Consider the following 21,850-nt stretch of genomic DNA (forward strand, 5'->3'; position numbering starts at 1 on the left):
GATAACGCCGTTCCCTCTGCGAAAAGTGCCGTCCCCTCTTTGCCCCTCTAACCTGCGAGAACAAAGTTCCTCAGTCTTTAAGTCTATGGCTTTCAAGCACTTCCAAACCCCACATCAACCTCCCTTCGCTGAGAGGAGCGCTCTAGTCGCTCTCAGGCGCACGCACGTCATCCCGCACGCACCACGCCGGCCCACGCACGCACCACGCTGGCCCACGCACGCACCACGCCGGCCCACGCACGCACCACGCCGGCCCACGCACGCACGTTCGCAAGCACGCACCCCCCCCCCCCAGCCCCTTACCCGATCTCGCGTAGGCCCACCTGGCACACATGCCCCAGGTGGCCATGGTTTCTGCTGATTGTTACAAGCCCAGGTTCCTACCTCATCCGAGTTCCCTGATGACGAGAAAATATGTGGTAGTCACTTGCAAAAAGTTCTGCTGAGGCTTTTTTCTCTAAGAACCTCTTTTACTTCCCCATCAAATACCCTGAAAGTTTCATTTTATTTTTCCGTCCTATTTACGATTCTTGCTTGTGTGAGATATTTTAATAATTTCATCAAAGTTAGAGCTGAAAACGTCACTATTCGGGGGTGGGGGTGGGGCAGAATTTTTAAAACATGTATTTGGCTGCACCGGGTCTTCGCTGTGGCATCTGAGATCTTTGACCTTCCTTGCCGCACTCAGCCTCTTTAGTTGCGGCATGCGGGATCTAGCTCCCTGACCAAGGATGGAAGCCAGGCCCCCTGCATTGGGAGCGGAGTCTTAGCCACTGGACCATCAGGCGAGTCCCTAAAAGTGTCTTTAAAGATAATCATAATAATGGCAGCAGCACTTGCCGTCTTGCCAAAGCTTACTCTGTGCCAGCCTGTTTTTAAGAAATACCATTAGTGCTCCTAAGAAATAACAGCACTAATAATATGAGTTCTGTTGTCATCTCCATTTTATAGAGGAGGAAACTCAGGTCCAGACAAGTTAAACAACTTGCCCATTGTCACACAGCTGGTGGGTCATGGAGGTAGTGCCTCCCCCATGAGAAAAAGTAGGCACAGGGCCAAGGGCCACATATGTTTAGAGGCCACAGGAGTGTTTTAATTTGTTTCGGAATAAGGAGGAAAAGAAATTAAAATTTTAGGTTGAAGACAGACTTTTTTTGCATTTACTAATATAAATGTATTTGTACAAGTGTTGTTAAAATATAATTTTTATTAATTTTTTATGGAAGAGTTTCGTGAAGGCAGAAGTACCCTAAGAACCCACAGAGGTTGTGACCTTGGTGGAGTCAGAAGTCCAATCAAGTAAGTACACCCCCAAAGTTCGTGTTTCCTCTAGTCTAGTCTAACTCCACATTGTTGCTGTTGTTAAGTCACCAAGTCGTGTCCGACTCTTGGCCACCTCGTGTACTGCAACCTGCCAGGCTCCTTTATCCATCAGATTTCCCAGGCAGGAACCCCGGAGTGGGTTGCCATTTCCTTCTCCAGGGGATCTTCCCGACTCAGGGATCGAACCCGCATCTCCTGCTTGACAGGTGGATTCTTTACCACTGAGCCACCTAGGAAGCCCAGTCCCTGGTGTTTTTACAATTGTGAAAACTGCAGTCCAAGGCCACACAACAAATGGATGGCAGAAGGCAAGCCGAGAAATCAGGTTTCCGGGGCCAACCGTGGTAACTACCCTTGCGATCCAACAGCACCACCTAGTGGTCTTTCCGGGAACTTCGCTTGAAGAGGGTGCAGGTCCAAATACTCCCGGGAAACAACTGCCAGTCTACACGTGAACTCCATACTCCGCAGTAGCGGAACTCAAACACACCCCCAGAGCAGCCACAGGGCCCTCTGGGCTCTGGCAGAGATGGGCTACATGTTTGGGGACCCTTTCTTCTCTTCTCCTGGTCACGCAACACTCCCAGCCTTTCTCTACAAGTCATGTGATTTGTTTTCACTGATAGAACGTGGCCGTGCTCGTCAGCTCCGGGCCAGGGTAGTCAAGAGTGGGCGCGTTCTCTCCTGTCCTTCAGTCTGTCTTCCCTCATCCCCCAGTTGGGTTTAGGGGATTCAGGCGAGGACCCTGAGGCCCTCGGAGATGGCAGAGCCACCAGATAAATGGGGGAAGCCGGGGTCCCCAGATCACCTTGTGGTGGGTGACCCGCTGAACCTCAGATTGCACTGTGCTGTAAGAAATATATCTTTATTTTGTCAGTAAGTTTGAGCAACTGGGATTCAGGGCCGTTTGTTATAGCAGTGAGGCAACCCTGACCCTTACAGGTTCTCGGGGTGGGGTGGGAGGAGGTTGGTGTGTGCAGAAGGTAAACAGGGAAACGACTTCCTCCCTAAACTGTGGGCTCCCCTGGGACTCAGCAGTTCTGCTCCGGGTCCCTTCAACAGAATGTAAAGTAAGGCCAGGGAGGTGCCCCCCCCATACCCGGCTCCACTTAGCACCTTGAGAACTGAAAGAGCCCCCTCCCCTGCCCCAGGTCTGCTGCTGAAACAGTTACAGGTTTCATTGTTTCCCTCCCAGGAGTGGCTTGGCTGGCAATGGTGATGGCAGGGGTGGGGAGCTCTGCAAATAGCTAGGGTCTCTGAGGGCAGACAGGTCACAGCAGGTGGGGCCCCCTGAATCCCACCTTAGAGTAGACCTGTGCCCCCTCCCCTGCTTGGCAGAGGCAGTGCTGGATAGAACAGAGAAGGGGTGGGTGGGGCTGGCAGTGTCTCTGCCCTGCAGGGTCCACGTGGACCAATGGAAAAGGCAGGAGCAACTTCTGAACCCCCAGCTCATTCACATCAGCTGGTCTGTTCGCCGTGAGACATGGAAGATGTTACTTTTGATGTAAAAGCTCTTTGTGATGGGCTGGAACCTGGCATAAGTTGGAGGCCTGGTGTCCTTCATGGCTTCCCCTGGAATGCAACAAGGGCCTGGTGGAGCCGGGGCCACCACACCTCCTGCCAGCCCAGCACAGCACACAGCCCCAGCGGCTCTGGGTGCTGGACAGTGAAAGGCTCCCGTGCAGTTAGTAGCCCCTGACCCCTATCTAAGGCCCCCCTCCCCTTCCTTAGAATCTACTAACTAAACGGTATGCCCGGCAAAGCATAGGAACCTCAACACCCTGCTTTGGCCCCGTGGCCAGGATCTGTCCCGATGGATGGCACCTAGGGCTCTCTGCTGCTGCTGCTGCTAAGTCGCTTCAGTTGTGTCCGACTCTGTGTGACCCCATAGACAGCAGCCAACCAGGCTCCTCCATCCCTGGGATTCTCCAGGCAAGAACACTGGAGTGGGTTGCCATTTCGTTCTCCAATGCATGAAAGTGAAAAGTGAAAGTGAAGTCACTCAGTTGTGTCTGACTCTTAGCAACCCCATGGACTGCAGCCTACCAGGCTCCTCTGTCCATGGGTTTTTCCAGGCAAGAGTACTGGAGTGGGGTGCCATTGCCTTCTCCATAGGGTTCTCTAGTTGTTAACTATTTTGACAGCATCCCTACCCCAGGCTCACTTCCCCCTCATCACATTTCTCCCCTTGTCCAGCGACTCCCCTCTCTCTCCAGTGCTCCACGGCAAACACCTTCAGGGTCCTGCCCAAGGCTGAACTAGCTCCCCAAATGCCCACTGGCTGCAAATTCTGCCTGTTGAACTAATAATAAAAATAATACCAGTAACCACTTCTTGCGCATTTACTATGTGCCAAGCACTACACGAGTGCTTTCTATGTGTAAAAGTCACTTGGGGCTGACCCAGCTGGGGCCCAGACAGTGCCTTCAACCCCTCTGTTCCCTGGCTGTTTACACCCACTGGGAAGACGCAGTTCCTGTCTGTAACTGTTGGGGAGGAGAGGAGGGGTCAGCAGAAGGTCTGTCCATCTGTTCCCCCTTCTGGCCTATGAACCGGTTGGCTTAGGGGCATGAGCCAGACACAGCTTAAGCAGAATGTTCCAGAGATTCTGGGAGCAACTGTGGCTTCAACAGAACACTATGAGGGAAAATTAAACTCTGTCCTGAACCTGTACTGCCCTTGTACCCAGGGGGTCATTCAGAACCAGCTCCTCTGACACCAGTGCTTGGGTTGCTGGATAAAATGCAGGGTGTCCAATTACATCTGAGTTTCATGGATCCTTTTTTCAGGATAAGTATGTCCCATGCCATACTTGTGGCCTACTTACACTAAAAGGTTATTGCTTATCTGAAACACAAATGCAACTGGGCAGTTTGTATTTTAATCTGCTCCATCAGCAACCCTGTGCTTGGCAGGGGTTTCAGAGGCAGTGGGCATGGACCCGTGGGCCTAGCAGAAGAGGAGGAACAGGGAAGCCCTGTGTGATGCCTATCTTACTCTGTAGACAGAGGGAGTCAGGCCCTTCTCAGAAGAATCTGATGGAGGAGATTTGGCCTGGGACTCAACTCAAACATGCCGCTCCAGCAGGCCTTCGCTGGCCACCTTGAGTACTACCAGAGCAGCGCCTTCGCCTCTATCTCTGTCTCCTGATTTACCGCTTCTTAAAGCCTCAATTGTGACCCGTGGACCGAACCGATAACATCAGTGTCATGCGGGAGCTGGTTAGAAATGCAGAATCTCGCCCCATCCCTGAAATTCATTGAAAGATCACAACCCACATTTTAACAAGACCCCCAGGTGATTCCCCAGATGACAATAAAGATTGAAAAGCACAGTTCTGTAGCAGGGACCACTGCCTGACTCTACTTCATCTGTCTGTCACGAGTCCTCTGTGAGGGGCTATGTCTGTCTGGCTCTCTGCCGGACACTCCAGGACAAAAAGAGCATATACGAGGTGCTCAGTAAACATCTGTTGAGTGAATGAACAAATGAATGAACCAGAATTCAAACCCAGTCTGATAATATCAACCTGCATAGCTCTATGGCTATTGGTTTGCTGACTCATTTGGGGGCCGAGCTGGGATTCAATGGCTCCACCTCTCCCCCTACTGGCTGTTCTGAACAAGATTCTACCAGGATTACGTGCAGAAGGAATGTGTGTCCTTCCCACCTCACGCAGCTTTCTGAGAGCTAACTCCCGCTCAAGGTGTTCTCCCACCAGATTTCCCCCAAAACTCTCTGACAAAGGAAGGGCAGTACTTGCTTGTCCCCATTTTTTGGATGTGGCAACTGAGGCCCAGAGAAGTTACGGTTCTTGCTTGAGCTCACACAAGATGAAAGTCATGAAGCTAGAATTTGAACTCACACTTCTTGATTCCAAATCAAAGCCTCATTCCCTAGTTCATATTCATTTTGCCCACAGTCCCTGAGTGCCAGCCCCAACCTGGGAGCTGGGAGGGCATTAATGACCTTAACTAAGAAGCCCTGGAACCTCAAGGCCTCACCAGGCTAGAGGGATACTCAAGGAATGGCAATGGTGCTTGTGCAAACTCAGAAAGCTATGAGCGCACAAAGATGGGCTTATCTGCCTGGAGGACTCCTAGAAGACTTCTCAGAGGAGGTGACATCTGAAAGTTAGCCAGCAGAGGGAGGGCAGAAGAAAGTCCAGAGTGTGAGAAATCTGGAGCCCTGCTCAGAGCATAGTGAACCAGGGGAATGTGATGAGGGGCAAGGCTGCGCCCGCCTGCCAAGGCCTGAAATGGCAAGAGGGTGGTGGCCCTTACCCATGTGCCAGCCGTACTCCCAGGATGACACTATCGGGTACAGAAACTTCTCCTCGGGCTTCTGCCGATACCGCTCCCGGAGGTACGAGGCCCGGCCTTGGCCGTCGTGGGAGACGCCTTGGAAGAGCAGCTGCAGGGTGCTGGGGGGGACCTGCCTCATCCCTGAGCCCACGGGTTTGGTCTGATCTGCAGGCCCCCGAGTTGCTTTTTGGGCCTGCCAGCTTCTGTCTACCTTGGGCGCAGGGCCCTGGACACCCACTCCCCTGGACAGCTGACCCTGGAGCCCCCTGGTCTCTGGCCATCCAGCAGGTACCTCCTTGCTGGCAGGGGCGCTGGTGGCCTGCGATGGCCCCGCTCCCAAGGCCGACCGGAAGGGGGCCTTCTGAGGCCGCTTCCTGGGCAAGGCTCCCTCCTTTGGGTGCTTGTGGCCATAGCTGAGGTTCCAGGCCACCCGAGCTGCAGTCTCCTTGCGGATGTGCTCCTGCCAGCAGGCTTGCTTCTGGGAGGTGAACAGATCCTTCATGGCAGTGTGGGGGAGGGGCCGGGGCGGAAGGGAACATTCTGCAGCCTGTGTTTGCACCGCTGGTGCCTCGTCTCCAGGGATACGTGCAGCCAATGAGGGCTGAGTTGCCGAGGCCCTGCTCGGGGCACTGGGGGGCCATCTGCAGGCAGTGGGACAGACAGGACCCAAGGCCACCCCAACCCCCACCCCCGGGGCTGCCTGGCAGGGGGCCACGTTCTCCCCTAAAGGAACCAGGGCCGGCGCCTTTGCCCTTCATACCCAGAGGATCCCTGGTGGCACATAGGGTTCCACAGCCTCTATTCTATCTGGCATACCCAGTGCACCCCTAACCGCGTGCCAGGCACCCAGGGGAGTCTAAAAGAGAGGTCCAGTCTCCACTCCAGGAGACTCTGGACACGTGGCTGGGAGCCAGCCCCTCACACAGCTCTGCCACCTGACAGCTATGCGGCCTCATCTGTGCAGCGAGGTGATGGTGGGACCTTCAGTGTTCAGACAGGGACATTAGGACAGTGTGTAAACAACGGGGCAAACGGCGCCTGGCACAGAGGAAATGTCAGCTGACGACTAACAGGCACCTGCTAGGTGCCAGCTGCTAGTCTGAGCTCCATGTGCCTTAAACCACCCGCTTGATTACCGGGGCTCTCATAGCCTCCTCCTCAGGTGGGCAAAGGGAGGCCTGAAGAAATACTGGGCCCTGGGCACACTGCCCGTGTGCGCCAGGCCTGGGCTGGGGGCTTCACTGAGTAACCCTACTCAGGGACTTCTTATGCCGTTTTTCCAGGTGAGAAAAGTGACGCTCTGTTAAATGGTCTCACTGGGACTGACTCCAAAACCCACAGCTCCGTTACAGACCCTCCTGTGAGACAGGCATCGTGAGCGAGGCAGAGGCAGGATGGGGCGGAGGACCCACCAGCAGGACCGTGAAGTCAGCCTCCTGGATCCTCACACTCTGCCTCCCTGTCCCAGAGAGAGGTTTACCCACAGTGCCCTGGGGCCACTCGCCTTTCTGCTCTGCCGGGTGTACTTTCGTTTATTCATTCAACAAACATTCACTTTCTCTTGACCCTGTGCCAGACACCCAGCCAGGTATAAAGGTAGATGAGAAGGGACAGAGCCCACAGGCTTCCTACCCTCAGTGTTTCTCCGTCCAGGGGAGACAGATACATAACCAGATGGATAGAAGGGCAGGCAGGGAATTAGGGGGATGGTCTAGGTAGTCTTCCTGGAGGAGGTGTCCTCTGATTGAGAACTGAACCATGAACACCGGTTCATGGCAACTCTCTTGCCACGAGGCAGGTTAAGTAAGGATGGAGGGAGGAAAGTCTAGAGTTAGGGGTCTGGGGGTGCCAAGACCCTGGGGTCAAACGGTGGTGGGGTGGAGAACTCAAGAAGGCATCCGTGGCCCAGACCGCCCCCACCCACAGACTGGCTAGGCCAGGTGCTCAGAGCACAAGAGGGTGGAGGCGGACATCCTTCTCCCTTGGAGCTTCGGGATCCTGTGCCTTCCCCACCACCAGGGCTCCCCACGGTGCCTGAGTATCTGAGTGTCTGAGGCCGCCCCTGGTGGTCACTGAGGTGACAGCAGCCCAGGCAGCTGTCCTCTCACCCAGCGGACAGGCCTCCCCTCTCCGTGGGAGGGTGCAGAGAGGCACCCCTAAAGTGCTGCCTTTCCGTGGGCCCAAGGACAGCCAACAACCCACAAGGCGACCCGCCTTCAGATCCTGTTCCCGTGTTAAGGTGTCCAACCTGGGCAAGGCCTCTTGGAACAGCTTCAGGACCCCAAGTTTTCGTTTAGACTTCCGCAGTTTTAACACAGCCTTGATCATCACTGTCCTTTCTGAGCCCGGGCACACTCCCCTGTAAAAAACTGCAGGTGATCCTAACAGTGCTTAGCATTGTTACTTATATTTTTCTTACTATAGATTTTGAAACTCGTCTGTAAGCCACCAACAGGGACTTCCCTGGTGATCCAGTGGCTAAGACTCTGTGCTCCCAATGCAGAGGGCCCAGGTTCTATCCCTGGTCAGGGAACTAGATCCCATATGCTGCAACTAAGAGTTCACATGCCACGACTAAGACCTGGTTAAACCATATAAATATTAAAAAATATATAAAAGCCACCACCCACCCTAGAAGTGTGGGGGCAGCCCCCAGACCTGCCTCTGGTCTATGTGAGCAGGGTCACAGGTGCACCTGAGCCTCCACGCAGCCTTCTGGCCACACCCCCACGCCACCAGGGACCCATGCTGTCCACTCCCGCTGATGACCCAACCCTAATCCCCAGCCTGTAACTTTGTCCAAGGGCCTCTCCTAGGACTCATCATTGTGCCTTTAAAGTAGCTTCTCCTGGAATTAAGCCCTCAGAGCAGAAGAATCATTTTAGGCACTGAGCGAGTAATAATTTTGTGAACCTTGTCAGTGATATTCTCTACGGCATCTTGTTGGTTAATCCTAAAAGCACTCTACAGAGTAGGTCCCATTACCCCATGTCACCGGAGAAGATAAGGGAGGCGCTGTTTCCTGTGAGTGTGTGTGATCGGCCGGAGGTCACAGATCTGAATCTGCCGGCCTGTGCTAATAGCCCCCATGATAAAGTTTCTCCACACACCGTGCTTCCCCCTGTGAGGCTGAGTCTCCTCAAAACTCATGCAGCCCCTCTCCCGGCAGCTCAGTTGGGAGATGGATGTGTTGTGAGATCTTTCTGAAGATTCATTTTAGAGTGGATTTCCCCATTATCTTCCCATTTTATGGATAAAGGCACTGAGGCACAAGAGAAGGTAACTGCCTGAGGTGTGTGAACTGAGACTGGAAGCCAGACTTTCTGACCTGCTGCTTGCTGAGTGTTTCTCACACATGAGTTTCCTTTGCTGCTCCTAGCAGGCCTGAAGCAGGCATTTCCGGGGCTTGGTGCCTCTGCCACGGCTTCCTTCTCTGATATCACCCCACTGGCGCCCAGCATCAGCTTTGCCCTAAGAATGCCCACGCTGACAGGGAGAGGTGTCTGGTGCTTGGGAAGGCGGCGGTCATGGTCAAGGCAGAGGGAGTAATGTGGGCAATAAAAGGCTTGCAGTTTCTTCCATCTTCGAGCTTTGTCCTGGGGAGATAAAGGAGGCCCAACATACTGAACGCCCTTGGATGCGAGCCACAAGTCAGGCTTGTAAATTCCCCACCTCCTGCGGGGCTGCTTGGGAGAACTCTTGAGGAAGAAAGAAGGGGTGTAGGGTGGGCCACCCTAAATTCCTTGCACATGAGCTGGTCCCCTGTGGGCTCAGGGGCCCAGACAAAAGCCTTATCACAAAGCAGAAAGGATCTCTTTGTCTAGAAGGATTCCTCCCACCATGTGTTTGGGCAGCACCCTGAGGACAAAGCAGAGGGAAAAAATGGGACTCAGCCTTGCCTTGAGCGATGTGACATTTTCACTCCCTCTTGGAGTTATGATTTGCTATTGTGAGGAGCAGAAAAAATTAGCCAAACAAGCTGTGTTTCTGGGAGAGTTTTCATTAGTTGAAATTAGTTGATTACAAAACCCCATCTTCCCACGAGTTAATGGAGACTTGGAGAGAGTCCATCCTTTTGGTCAAACACTAAAGCCAAAGGGCACTTGAATTAACAATCTTGCCCATTTTAAAATACAAACTTGGGGGGGGTTGACGAGGATTGAGCACCCATTTCGCCATTAATCTTTGCTCTGCTAATTTCTAAGGCTGTGCAGTTTTCAAGGAAAATTAAATCCCTGTGTGCCCAACTCATTTTACACCAAACTCATCAAAATGTGGCTTTCAAGGCCCCTTTGAAGTCTTAAGACCAGACATGTGGACAAGGGCCCACATTAATAAAAGGCTTCCTCCCTGGCTGCATTGCTTCCCTGAGCCACAGAGGGAAACTGGGTGAGGAACAGGAGGGTGTCTGGGCGTGGAGGGGGACAGACCTGTTCTGAGTTGGAGGTCTCTGCATGGCAGCTGGAAGCTGTTGTGCGCCTAATTTCCACTGGTCACCAGAGAGCGATGGTCCAGCCAGCTCTTGGTTGGCAAGGGGCAGAGTCAACCAGTGAAAGTCAGAAAGGGCCTGGCACCCAGTTGGTAAAGGGTCAGGTTTCAAAGTTTTCAAGGTGTTTGTACAAACAACAGCTGGTTCCCATGGCAGCAAGTCCAGGTGCAGACAACAACTGAGCTGTGGTACTAGCCACTGACCAGTTGAGAAATGCACAGGTTTCATCCTGAGATGTCCTTCATGTAATTGCTGGGGGGAACGCCAGGAGCAGCACCTCTGTACCAACAAGTAGCCTGTGGAGGAGGCCATCACCTTTGGCAGGGTTTGATCACAGACAGCAGTGGCCAAGACTCTCACAGCTCCCAGAGGGCGCTCAGCTGACCCTCACAGCCTCTCCTGGGGGTTGCGGGGGCACACTCTGAGAGGTGAAGCAGCTTCCCCAAGCCACATTGCCAGTGAGCGGCCGAGCCAGGACGTAATCCCCAGGTTACTTGATGCTAAAGTCCAGCTGTTAATTTATAAATGCTGCCTCCCCAGAAACCAGCCAGGCTTCAACAGGGTGGGATCTCTTTTGGCAAACGCAGCCTACCGTGGCCTCTCCAGACCCACTGGAGACAGCCTGCATTCCACAAAGCCCACGGATGTCCTGGAGTCCAGGAACAGACGTTCACGGCACAGGCCCACAGACAAGGCTGCTCTCTCCAGAACGATGGGCAGCAAGACCCTCCATCCCTCCAGTCCTCCTCCCACCTCTCAGAGGTATACACGCATCACCGCTGGGCTTCAGGAAGGATACACACCAAAAGAAGCCTTCCTCTCCACCCCCGCCACCCCCAGTGCAGGGCTGGGGGTTCAGAATGGACTTCCTGTCATCATGGCACCTGCTGGTGCCCAGGGGAGAGGGAGGGATCCTGGGTTCCTGCTGTGTCTCTGCTCCCACAGCAAGATAAGCAGGGAAGCAGAGCTCCCACTCTGGGGACAAAAGGCAGGGGCCAGAATCCGCCCCCAGTGAGCCTCGAGACAGCAAACATGTTACCGCAGCATCTGAGTTAGCATCCTCGCCATAAAATCGTATCACAGCACTGCTGCAGCAGGAGGCAGGGGCTAAGGGCGTCGTAAGCACACGGCAAGGAGAAGCTTCCTGAGCAGCAAGGAGCAGAGCGAGGGAAGACTCACCACCAACTCCAAACCTTGCTGTCCCAAGGAGTGACAGGTGACACCACTTCTTGCCTGAATACATTCCCTACAGTGAGGGTTTCACAGCCCATTAGGAAAAAGGCTCTCTCTCTCTCTCTCATAAAACCACAGCCTTCCCCTCAGTGGGTTTCATATCTGGGACTCTCAACCAGGGCAAACCGCAGCAAACTTCCCCAGGAGGCTATGTCGGTGCCAGGCACCTCACCCTGATAAACTAGCCCCCCCCCCCTCCCCCGGGCCTGCGGAGAAATAGAACATCCCCCAGTGAAGAGATGAAGTTCCCTGTTGAGACAAGTGGCTTAATCTGCATCCTTTCGGCCAGGGTTTGGGAGGGTGGGTCAGAGCCTCAAACCACTTAGGGAAGGACACCATCCAAGAACACCCGGGGAGCTTATGGAGCAAACATCGTATTTAATAAGTTATAAGATACAATTTACAGTCGGCATTTGGTTCCAGTTTCACTTCCACGTCCCAGTTCACGAGGCCTGTGGTCCTTCCACATCAGGCTTCGGGCAGTTCCAGTTTCTAACAGGTAGGCTTTGCCAACACGCAACCCCAGCTGCTGCACCTTGGGGAGGGTCGCCCACCTCGCCCCATGCCACCCATGAATGCAGCCACCTCGTGAGGGCTTGGCAGCCAGTCTGAAAGGGCTGCCTGCTCAGATCACACTACATATCCGGGCCCTGCAGTCAGCCAGCGACCCCCCAACACTCTCATTTTTATTCCAAAGCAGGTGTGCAAGAAGGCATGCAAAATGCCTTATACCCCATTTTCGGAATTTTGCAGCTGCCCTTTTCTTTCCCAACAGCCTCGGGTGGCATGTCCTTGGGGCCAAATATGTTTTCCTTGTTTCTGCAAATGGTGAATGAGCTGTGGTCCTTCCCTCCCATCATTCCTTGACTTTCAGGCCAAAGGTCGGCAGAGGTTTCCTTCTATAATTATTTTCCAGAAAAAGGCCACGCTGGGGCTGACTGGGGGTGAGTGTGGAGCATTTGGTGGTGCACGAGGCCTCCGCTAACCCTCAGACCCGTCCGCGGTCTCTCTGGACGTGCTGGAAACTCGACAGACAGACCAATGGCTGGAGCACGGGCTGAGAACAGGGACTCGTGTTGGTTTAAAACAAGGCGGGGTGGGGCGGGGCATCTTTGGCAAGTGGGGGACTGCTCACCACTCAGACCCGGTGGTGGAAATGGACTTTGAAAACAAAAGCAAAGACCTGGCTGTCAAGATGGTCACACGCAAGGACCCTGCAGGGAAGTAAGCAGCAGGATGAGGGCAGAGGCACCAGGAAGCCGTTTCGGCCAGTCCGTCACCTCGGACTCTGCCCGTGGGGGCGGCGGGGGGCGGTAGTAGTGTTAAAACAAAGGAGTCCACCTAGTACCCCTTGTTCACATGACACGGTCATCTCCTTCTCCAAATGACAGTAAAAACTACATCTCCTCTTTTCCCCTGCCCCTCCCAGCCTTGTTTTGTCAACTGACTAGCTAATTTCATTTCTTAAAAATAGGAGCCTGGTCGGTTCCGGTTCTGTCCGGAGGGGGTGATCTGTGCCACAAGAGGTCTGATTGGCCAGGCCTATTGCATCAATCTTCACTTCCTTACTCCCCAACAAGTTCCTAAAGAGTCAAGTTTAGGACTTCTTTCTGTACTAAAAGGGAGGGGGAAAAAAAAAAAAGAGGCCATGTTTTGAGGATGGGGTTTTCAGTCCCACAAACAGGCCGGAGGACTTTGTATAAAACGAGTGAACAGATGAGCAACAGAAGCAGCGGCCAGCACGGCTGCCGGGCCGACGGGAAGCGTTTTAAGGCACGGTGACGTGGAACGGGCTGCCGGGAATGTGTTCCTCTCCCCACTTCACGGCCAGGACGTAATCCCCCCGCTCCTTGACCACGTAGGTCACGTTGTACTGTTGATTGCCCACGTGCTTCATGGAGACTTCTTCGCAGGGGGTGGTGGGCCCATGGACCCCGATCAGCAGCATGTTGGAACCTGCGCGTGGGGGTAGGGGGCAGAGGAAGGTGGTGACGTCGCGAGGATGCACCCAAGAAGGCAGAGGAAGAGGAGGGGAGATGGGAGCCAAAGGAAAGGTCGCAGTTACTGCCTACACTTCTCGGATGTGATGCTTGGGGCCAGTGAGAGGTGGGAGAACAGGGGACTCATACAAGTTCAAATCCCTGCCCGGCTGCTTCCTAGGTGGGTGACCTTGGACGTGGAACCTCACCTCTCTCTGCCTTAGCTCCCCCAACTGTAAACAGAGGGTGAAAGTGTTTTAAAAAAACAGAGAGACCTCTTGGGCTACTGGTGAGGTTTAGAGGAATTGTTATAAGCCCTTAGCATATAGTAAAAAGGCTATGTAAGCGCTGGCTACTCTAATCTCATTTATTCTCTTGAGAACCTTCAGGAATATCATTATTCCCATTTTAGAGAAGAGTAAACTGACTTTCAGAAAGACATTGAGTAACTTTCCCAAGGGCACGTGGCTAATAAGCACTGGGGAGGGAGGGAGAGAGGGAGAAATAAGTAAGTGGTGGAGCCAGGTTTCTGGCCAGATGTGCCAGGTGCCAGGATCTAGGCAACTAAATCACACTGACACCCAAATAAATACCCGTCAGATTGCAGTTAAAGTAATTAGTGGCAGAGAACAGGCCAGGTTACTGATTCAGTGTAATGGGGATAATGAAACCTTTCCTATGTACCTTGAGGTCATTTGAAAAAAATCAAGAGGCAGATCATTTAAAAATACTCAGCGCAGAATAAGATAACGAACATATATGACACAGAGGGTGGCCCCCACACCCTCCCTTCCCCGGGCAGGGCCAGGCTGCCTACCGGCTTTGCTGCAGTCCACCAGGAAGGAGCTCTTCTGGCCCAGGAAGGCCTTCGAGAGCCCTGCGCCCTTGGAGGTCACCTTGCTGGCGTCTGAGGATGCCTTGGGGATGGCACTGTAGCGGGTCTCTGTCGAGGACCTGGTCACTGACTCCACCAGGATGGAGGAGGTCTCGTTGGCCGAGCCGGGGCTGACCAGACGCTGGCCTGGGACACGGGAGGGAGGAAACGGGTGTGACTGGTCAGACAAGGCAAGTGTCCCGAGCAGAAATCCCAGGAGAGCCCCAACTCCCCAACACCGGGATCCAGAAGCCACCACACCTCTCCCTCACACACCCAACACCTGGATCTAAATGCCACAGCTTACCCATCTCAACCTGCCTGCTGTCTTCTATGGAGTTCTACGGTCCTGCCCCACACAACTTAAGATCTGGCTTTCTGGGAATATTGGGAAGTCTGGCCTTGGTTGACTTGATGGAAATCCTTGATCTGGAAATCCCTCCCATATAACCACATGCCATCCTATGGAATGGACATCTTCCATTTATGTAAAATATTTCTAAGCTGTGTAGAAGTGTGGGAGAACACTAACAAAATATCAAAAATGATTTGCTCTACATATTAGAAAGTAATTCTTTTCTCTTAATTTTTTTTTGAGGGGTGGGCAATGCCCCACGGCATGTGGAATCTTATAGTCCCCGACTAGAGAGTGAGCCTGAGCTCCCCTGCAGTGGGAGTACGGAGTCTTAGACACTAGACTGTCAGGGAATTTCAACATTTTAAGTTAATTTATTTTTAATGTAATTTTCTGCAATGAACTATACTACTTATATGACAAAAGGAGACATGTTGAAGGAATTCACCACAATGCTTATGGTAGTTCTCTCGCGTGGTGGGCTGAGGTGTGGTTTTTACTGTTTGGTACTTTTTTCAGTGTTCTGAAGAAGGCACGTTTTTATACATTTATTAAAAAAAAAAAACACTTTTGATTCTTTTAAAAGTGAAGGTTAGAAATGAGGGGATTTTTCAGGCCCTGATCTAAACAAATACATACGATTTCAAATATGTAAGCACCCCTTTTCTGTTAGAGACCTAACATGCTTTCTCATCTTCTACACCCTTGCTCTCCCTGCTTATTCTGCAAGTTTTGAAACTGCAGTCCCCGCTGACATGTCCTATTACTTCTTTACTCCAAGATTCAAGGCAGATTCAACGTATCTCAAATCATCCAGTTTCTACTAGCAGTTAGCTCTGCCGATACTGTAACAAGATCACCTCCCCTGCTAGCAAGGGGAACATGAACGTCACAGTCACTTGGTTGTTACCTGTCACTTTGGCCTTGAACGGGCTGCCCACGATGTGGTTGGGCCCGCCGTATTTGACGCCAATCAGGTAGTTTCCGGGAGCCATGGGAGTGTACATGACCTTGTACCCTTCGGGGGTTTCCTGGCAATCCATTTTAACTTTGGACGGCCCTTCAATGGTGACGGATAACGTCCCTGGCCCTGCTCGGGTGGTATTGATGAAAAATTCTGACTGGATACCTGGAAGAAAGGAAGCGGGAATAAAGCTCACAGGAACAGCTTGGAGGGATTGGCGGTGGTGGCGGTGGTGGGGGTCTGGGGGGTGTTCTGGGGGCCCTGAAGCAGTGGCGGGGAACACAGAGGTCCCCTCACAGAGGGCTCATCTTGGTGGTGTGGGAACCCACCTGTACTAGCTTTGAGTTCCCGGCACAGAGAACTTCAGGCCCTGGGGAATGGTGACCCCTTTCCAAGGTCCAGGCGGGAGTGTGGCTGGCATTCTGTTCTCAGCCCACCCCCTGTTCTCCTCTGGGCACGAGCCGGGGCTGAGGGCGAGTCATCACTGTGTGCCGAAGTGCTGCTTCAGCCCCCAGCGGCTCTGCCTCCAGGGGTGGGGCGAGCGTAGGCCCCTCTGACCTTTTCTCTCTCCTCTGGGTAAACTTGGAGATGCCCAGGGCTGCCTCCTTCCTCCTCAGGCTCCCCGCCCCAGACACCTTCCTGTAGACGGCCAGCCGTCTTTCCGGGCTCTGCCGGCCCCTGCACTGTGCCGTGAACACCAGCAACGAGAAGGGACCAGACAGCAGCTCTGCTAATTACCACTCACACCACTCTGCCTCCTGACCCTGTGCCCAGCGCTACGCGCCCAGTGATTCCTCTTTAGCAAACAACACTGAGGCTCAGGGAAGTTCAACCACATGCCAATCGGAGCTACAGGAGAAGTGGCAGAGCTGGTATCGGAGCACGTCTGCGTGGCTCCGGAGCCCCGGTCTGTCTCCGGGCTGCCTCGGACGCCCTAACCCGGCTCCAGGACATTCTACTTCCTACCTGCCTGGTACACGAGGGCCCCCTGCACAGATATCCTGCCTTGTGATAGAAGGAAAGCTGGGCCAGGAAAGAGTGCCAGCCAACCATCACAGTGGCATTCCTGCCTGAGCCCACGGCCCTGCAAAAACCCCCAGCCCCCAGCCCCCTTTCCAGGTCGGAGCAGGAAGAGGTAGCGCCCAGACACCCGCCGCAGCGCCCTCTATGGGGCACCCTCGGCATAGCATGCCCATGCAGGGCTGTGCTCCTCCCAGAGCCCCGGACCCCGCCCCAGCTGGGAACTATTTTGGTTTAATTATAGCTCGAGGCCAGAGAAAGAATTATTGTTCTGGTTATCAATAAAACAAAGGAACTGCTATCACGCAACCCCAAACACAACCCAGCTGTTTCTGGAAGCTCCTGAGGCTCCTGTCCCAGCAACCCTCCCCCTCCCATCCTGTTCCCCCCAACTATCTCAAATGTGCCTTTCAGAAGCCCTCACAGCAGGCGCTGCTGAAGCAAGGCCTTGCAGGTAAAGGCAGGAGGCTGTGCAAACAAGGGACAGGATTTCCAGGAAGTAGCTGCAAGTGACAACAAGGGAAAAAAAGATACTTTTAAAGTGAAGATGAAAAGACCTGGCCTTGCTCTTGCTCCATCCCTGAGAAGCATCAGTTCATCATGATTGTGAGGGTCCAGAAAGGAAGATGAGGTGCAAAAAGAGAAATAAGGAATTAGAGGCCAAGAGCAACCTATCAGGTGGGGTCCCTTACTATTCCCATTTTACTAGGATGAAAGTGGAGGCTCAGGGAGGTCAGACCACTCAACCCAAGTCACACAGTTGGGGACTGACTGAACTGGGCTTTAAACAGAAGGTCTGTCTAACCCAGAGCTAGCACACTCACCCGAGAGTGGATGGGAGAAAGAAAATCCACACACAGGTGTTCCCTCTTACCACTGCCTCCAGCTAGAACCAGGACCCAGGACATCTGTGGGCATGGCCCTGTTACACATTATTTTTCTAGTGTAATATTTGCTTTTTTTGTTTGTTTTATGAAGTCCAAAATTACTGCTGCTCTTTTTTTTTTTAATTAATTTTTTGGCTGCACTGGGTCTCTGTCGTTGTTCTCAGGCTTTCTCCAGTGTCCACCCGCATCCCCATGTGTGTACAGATGAGACCCTGTGAGTCTGATGCAGCCCTACTCCATCCTGAAGGTGGGTGAAAGGTGCTGGGCCAAGGCTGTGCTCAGACACCTCCTGCAGAGTGGGGTTCCGGGAGCATTTCATCAAGAAAATGACTCTTCCAAGAAGAGAAGCCTGGAAATCCCTGGTGCAGTTGCTGGCCTTCTCAGCCCCTCTGCAGAGAAGAGTCCCACCCCAAATTCTCCACATTCCCGTGCTTCGAAACCTATAGAATGGACCATTCAAAACTTGAGCCAAGAGATACAGCAAACCCACCCATAAAAACACAGGGAAGCCCGCTCTGTGCCGAGGGTCAGGATGCGGGCCCTGCGGCAGCCATACACAGACACCTTTTCATTCCACACACACTGCAGCTGTGTAAGCCGGGGACGGAGATTTGGGGAAAGGCCTGGGAGCGGGAGGGCTATAAAAACAAGACGCCTTCCCCTTGACAAGAGCAATGTTTACACAGGGCTTGAGACAGCCGTGCTCTGTACCTCCTGCTCCCAGCTGGGAGTCTCCCTGGAAGACCAGCTCCCTCCCTCAGCAGCATCCAGGGCCTGCAAAGCACAGTCTGAAACCCGAGCTCCTGAGAAGGTCTGTGTGCGAACAGCCAAGAGGAAGCACCAGAGGCCCCAGCACTGCAGGGACGATCCAGCAGGGGATGAGGTGGCTGCTGGCAACGCAGGAGACCGCAGTGGCTGCTGTGGGGCCTGGACTGAGGCCTGCTGGGGCTCCAGGTGCCAGGAGGACCCCGCCTGGGCTTCAAGGGTGGATGGCTCATCAGGGGCCAAATGCCTGCAACTGCTGCTGCCTGGGGACCTTTCAAGGCAGCTGGGAAAACAGGGGTCCTGGTGTAGGACACCCCACAAAGCGGGCCAGGGGTGTAGCTGCTGCCTCGGGGCGAGTCGGCCACTTAGGAAAGCAGCAGAGCTAAGGGGGTAAGGGAACAGGCCTCGAGGCTGTGAACCTGGACAGGTTCCAGTTCTGCCCTTCCAAGCTAAGTAGTGATGGGGAGCAGCTCAACCTTTCTAAGCCCCACGTTGCTCATTTGTGAAACAGACATGTCCCAGGCCAAAGCAGTCCTGTGCCTCTTGCAAAGGGCAAGCTGCTGGCCCAGAGCTCGGTGTGGAGTCAAGACTGGATGGGCCTGGGGAGATGGGGAGTCCTCACACAGACCCGGTGGGAAGTACTGCTGAGGCCACTGTTTTGGGCCAGAGTCTTGGTTTGGCTAGCCAGCTGGTCAGTCACTCCTGCACCCGGCCAGGTCCCTAGGGCCCTTAGGATGCTTGCGCCTCAGGGCTGGTTGCCAGGCAACCACAGTTGCTTATCCCCTCGCCCATGGGTGAAGGGGGTCCGCTCTGTCTCACTTACCCACCCTGGGAACACTAAGAGCAGAATGTGCATACCCAAGGGACTCAAGAAACTGGGCTGCCTTCCTAAGGGAGCCCAAAGTAACACCCAGACACCAGCCACATCCCAGCGGATCCACGCCTGCGAAGAAACCCACCCTGGCACCTTGCATAATGGTGACGCACTGGACTCGGCTGACGCCCACCTCTGTGTTCACGGCATGGACACTAACTGCAGCCACCATGAGGTGGGCAGATCTGTAGGTCTTGACGTGGAAAGTTCCTTAGGATGTCAGGTGACAACAGCAAGTTGTACCACAACGCAAACAGCACTAAGACCATAGCTATTTAATAAAAGCAAAACTCCGTGTCCGCTTCTTCAATGAACTGACTAGCTAAGCAACCAAGTGGCTAAGACTGAAGACCAACAGAGAGACGATCTGAAGGTCCTCCCTTGATGTGTTAGCCATCCTTCCTCCTGGGGCCAGAGGGAGGGAGGGGGGGAGAAGCAAGATGGAACTTTACTTATTTCCTCCCTGCCCATATTTTTTACAAGCTAACGCATCCTATTTGTATCAAGGATTAAAGATGAATTTGACTGTTTTGGGATTTTCCCCTCCTCTCTTAGGATCAGAATAAGAAGGAGCCTGGCCGAGACAGGTCTTATTATGGATTCAACATGTTTCTAGGAGCCCAGGGACCACTAAGGGAGTTGGAGGTAGGGGACCTCCCCGGAGGCCCGTTACATGCATCACAAACTCTGCGCATCCTCAAAATGAAGGATGGTGTGTTGAATTGCCTATTAGTGTCCTGATCCTAAAAGGACCTGGCAAAGGGAGACAGGTGACTGCAGTTTCCCTGGGGAGAGCGGGCAGCTGGCTTCCTGGGGCTTGCAGAGCCCCATCTGCTCTTCCCTGGGGTCGGCTCGTTGCAGATGAAAAGTAGAGGCAGCGTGTTACCTGTGGAGCCCCCCTCGAGCCCTGCGCCATAGGCCGACACCAGGGCGGGGTTCCCCGCTTGTCCAGGCTCCCCGACACGCACTTTGAAGGGACTTCCAACCACGTGGCTCCCGTTGAACTTGACGTCGATCGTGTGGACACCATTCTCATGGGGGATGAAGCGAACAGCATACTTGTCTGGGAGAATGAGCAAAGGCAGAGAGTAAAATGGGGCCCATGGACACAACCCTGATGGGTGGGGACAGGGGACAGGAGGCCAACCTGGGAGGGCCCACCTGAGGTTACTAATAAGACCACGGTTCTACCGCAAGCCTGGCACCCAGTGTTGGTGATCCAAACCAGATGGGCCTATTGGCATGTCCCTAGGCTGCCCTGCGGGAAATGCATCCAGGTCTAGAATGCAGTGTTTAATCCCCTGTGGCCTCAGCCTCAGAGGGATGCTTCTTTTATGAAAAGCTCACTTCTGGCAAAGTTTCTCTGCTTGGCCACTTGAAGGGAGGAAAAATGGTTTCATCAGACATTAATGCTCCTTAAGTAAGCTCCAAGCTAGCAGCTGCCCCACAGGGCAATAGCCAGATTTCTCACCCTGCCTTTGGGTCACAGCATGTGACCAAGAGGATCTTGGCAAGAGGATCCGTTAGCTGAAATGGGCACCTAGAATATCCTCCCGTCACGCACCCCTCGACAGCCTCCTTCTTTCCCGAAGGGCTCTCAGCTGGGAGGCAGAGTCTTCTCCTCGAGTCCGTCTCAGCCGCTCCCTGGCTCCTCGTGCCCTCCACCCGCTTTAGAACTTCTGTTGCTCAAAGTTCCACCCAAACCCTCTTCTAGTGTCTTCTGGACTCTCCCCACATAGAACCGCCACCCATATATCCTTCAGCACGGCACCATCCCCCACCAGTCCCCAGCTGGGACCCACTCCTCCTCTCAGAAAGCCAATGTGTTCCAAGGGAAATTGATCCCACACCCAGGCATGGTCCTTGATTGAGTCAAGCTAATGGGGAAGAGTGAGGGGAGAAACCCCCTTTCCCCCAAACACAAGTCAATTAGCACATAGCATTTAGCCACAGAAAGTGGCTCAGGAAGGAGCATGTGTGTTCAGTGAGATAGGAAGGGAGGTTTGCTGAAGACTCCTGCAAAAGGAGCATCTTCTGAGAAAGCATCTTGAGGAGAGGATGTTTCCCTTGATTAGTGTTGTGTGCTGCTGCAGCTATCTTGCCACCAAGAGGAAGGCTGTTGCAAAATGAGGCCCACAGATCAGAAGAGCAGAGATGTTTGGGGCCATGGGGAAAGTAGCTGAATGGCTGAATTGTCACTGAAACCCATCTTAGATCCTGAACAGATCCCTTTAATGTGTGTAATGGACCCCCTTTATTATGTGAGTTGGTTTGAGATGGGTGTTCTGTAATTTGTCGCCAATAGCATCCTGACTGGGGCAGGCTAGTGGTCTCAGACACACCTAGGGCTTCAAATACTGCCTGGGGCTGAGGCCAATGCTTAAAGATCTATTAAACAGTCCCTCTTGGATATCTTGCAGACACTGGAAAACCTTTCAAAAAATAAAATATTAAGCTATGTAATAAGGCATCGACCAACCCTCGTCGACCCATGGTCACTGTCCTGAGTTTTCCTAACTGAATCATCGTCTTTCTAACCTACCGCCAAGCTACATGTAACCTTCCTGAATTCACTTTCATTCCTTATGGCCAACTGCACTCTGGCCTCAAGTCCTTCCTCTGCATTTCTAACACTGCTGATTAACGCTGTTTTCTCACATGGACCATGCTGGGAGCATCAGTTCATGACCATGTCTTCCAGATGAACCAAAGCATTCTTTCTAATGTGGTCAGACCCAAACCATGATCTGACCAGGGCGCCCAGCAAACACTCAATAAGGGCA

General features: G+C 53.3%; 1 protein-coding gene across 4 annotated transcripts in view; it reads right to left on the reverse strand.

Annotated features, from left to right (window-relative positions):
* Positions 1 to 11,707: 11,707 nt before the first annotated feature.
* FLNB (filamin B) overlaps positions 11,708 to 21,850 on the reverse strand; it is a 136,730-nt gene continuing 126,587 nt past the window's right edge. For all 4 annotated transcript variants that reach the window (XM_065933406.1, XM_065933405.1, XM_065933404.1 and 1 more), the window contains 4 exons: positions 19,954 to 20,130; positions 15,468 to 15,686; positions 14,146 to 14,349; positions 11,708 to 13,305 (listed from right to left, as the gene is read on the reverse strand). In XM_065933406.1, coding sequence (XP_065789478.1) covers positions 13,118 to 13,305; positions 14,146 to 14,349; positions 15,468 to 15,686; positions 19,954 to 20,130 — 788 coding nt within the window. In that variant the 3' untranslated portion in view covers positions 11,708 to 13,117. The remainder of the gene's footprint in view (positions 13,306 to 14,145; positions 14,350 to 15,467; positions 15,687 to 19,953; positions 20,131 to 21,850) is intronic.

The sequence above is a fragment of the Muntiacus reevesi genome, chromosome 4 (assembly GCF_963930625.1).
Source record: "Muntiacus reevesi chromosome 4, mMunRee1.1, whole genome shotgun sequence".
Taxonomy (NCBI): Eukaryota; Metazoa; Chordata; class Mammalia; order Artiodactyla; family Cervidae; genus Muntiacus; species Muntiacus reevesi.